The sequence below is a fragment of the Phytophthora infestans genome, genomic scaffold (assembly GCF_000142945.1).
Source record: "Phytophthora infestans T30-4 supercont1.87 genomic scaffold, whole genome shotgun sequence".
In the NCBI taxonomy this organism is placed as follows: domain Eukaryota; phylum Oomycota; class Peronosporomycetes; order Peronosporales; family Peronosporaceae; genus Phytophthora; species Phytophthora infestans.
This window is the reverse complement of record NW_003303672.1, coordinates 460,837-462,462: the sequence shown is the minus strand read 5'-3', so window position 1 is coordinate 462,462 and position 1,626 is coordinate 460,837. Positions and strand designations below refer to the sequence as shown.

Below are 1,626 nucleotides of genomic sequence, written 5' to 3'. Positions count from 1 at the left end.
CGGCGTTGAGTTGGTCGTCGAGTAGCTTGGCTTTCTCTTCCGAATCTTCGTCATCTGGTTCGTTGTTTAGACCCAAACAACGGTCGCCTACGTTGCGAATGATACCGCGGTCGTACGAGCGTATTTCACCACCACGGAAGCGATAACGAGCGGCATTGAGCAACTCGTTAGTCGTGCGATTACGAGCAGTGAGGTAGATGTGGAAGCCAGCGAGTTGCGCTACTGGAAGCAGGATGAACACGAGGTAGACCATGCCGAGAACGGCGTACAGGCGTAGAGCGTGGTGATAACGCCACAGCAGGTAGAGCACGTACTCCATCCCAACGATATCCACAGTAAAGAACGTCACGAACAACAGGAATGCTGCGTAGTTGTCGCGTCCTACGCAGTTGTCGACAAACGGACAGCTGAAAAGAAACAAGAACGCGAAAAAAACGTTAGTTTCAATCAAACGTTAAATAACGTCATACGTACTGGTGATCGAAGACGGGCACACACGTCTTGCAGATACGACAATGCTTGGACCTTGGAGGTCTCTGGATGTGACAGGTATGACACAATGGACGCTCCATACACTCACGTTGAGCTCGAGCGGTGGCGCTTTCTCCAGTTGCTTCTTCATCGTCATCGTCGCCATCGATGAGCGCCTCCGTGACCTTCTCGTACGCTACGCCATACTTTTTATTGTCGCTTGGACAGCTACCAGGCTTGGTCGTTACGGTACGGTAGAAGAAGTACCACGTCGCAGCGTTCCACGCTAGATGCGGCACCATCACATTGCGTCTCTCTGGCATTAGCGGGAATACCAGGAGCAGGTAAATCAACGCGGAGGCCACAGCGTTGACCAGTGTGAAGTGGTACGGAGCTCGACTGCCTGGGTTGCACCACCACGTGAAGGCAGCAATGTTCCACGCTGCCACACGCATTTCTCGCTGCTTTAAATACCGCACCACTTCACGGAAACGCTTCAGCTGCGCCAGATCTCGTGGGGTGCGTTTCTTGGAGTCCAGCGCCTTAACATCTGCATCCAGCGTCTCTACTAGGAACTGCACGGTCTCTAGCTCTCCTCTCATAGCTGCGAGATGCAACGGCGTTTGTCCGAATTTATCTGGCGCGTCGGAGCTGACTTGCAAGTACTGGAACACTGCTACGATCTCGGTAGCGCCTTTATACGCTGCCCAGTGGACGGCGGTGTCTCCATCGACGTCCACGAGCGTCACGTCCGCTCCGTTCCGCACACAAAAGAGAACTAACAGCGGATGTCCATTCTGAGCTGCTACCAGTAGAGGAGAGCGATGTTTCTTGGCGTCACAAGTGTTGACGTCCACCCCGAGCTTAAGGACCAGGGTGCGAAGTGCGCTGAAGATGCCTGCAGCACAGGCCCAGTGGATCGGTTGGAGCTGAAGCTTACCGTCTTCACCCTGTGCGTCGATGGGATGCTCCGATTGAGCGCAAATACCTGAGGAATACCGGTTGGGCATTGAAACGGTGCCCAATGCCCGAATGTGTGGGATAGTGGATCTAATCCTTTTCAGAGACAGAAAGCAGAGATATGATCCAACAAGTACCCATATCGCACCCAGATAAATGAGGAATAGCAAAGACGACTCATTTTCTACTAGTGGT

General features: G+C 53.1%; 1 protein-coding gene across 1 annotated transcript; it reads right to left on the bottom strand.

Annotated features, from left to right (window-relative positions):
* Positions 1–50: 50 nt before the first annotated feature.
* Positions 51–1,481, bottom strand: PITG_19251 (palmitoyltransferase, putative; the record flags this gene model as incomplete). The annotated part of the gene is made up of 3 exons (XM_002997104.1): positions 51–54; positions 117–407; positions 475–1,481. 3 exons carry the CDS (start codon positions 1,479–1,481, stop codon positions 51–53), a joined length of 1,302 nt encoding a protein of 433 aa, XP_002997150.1.
* Positions 1,482–1,626: the final 145 nt, after the last annotated feature.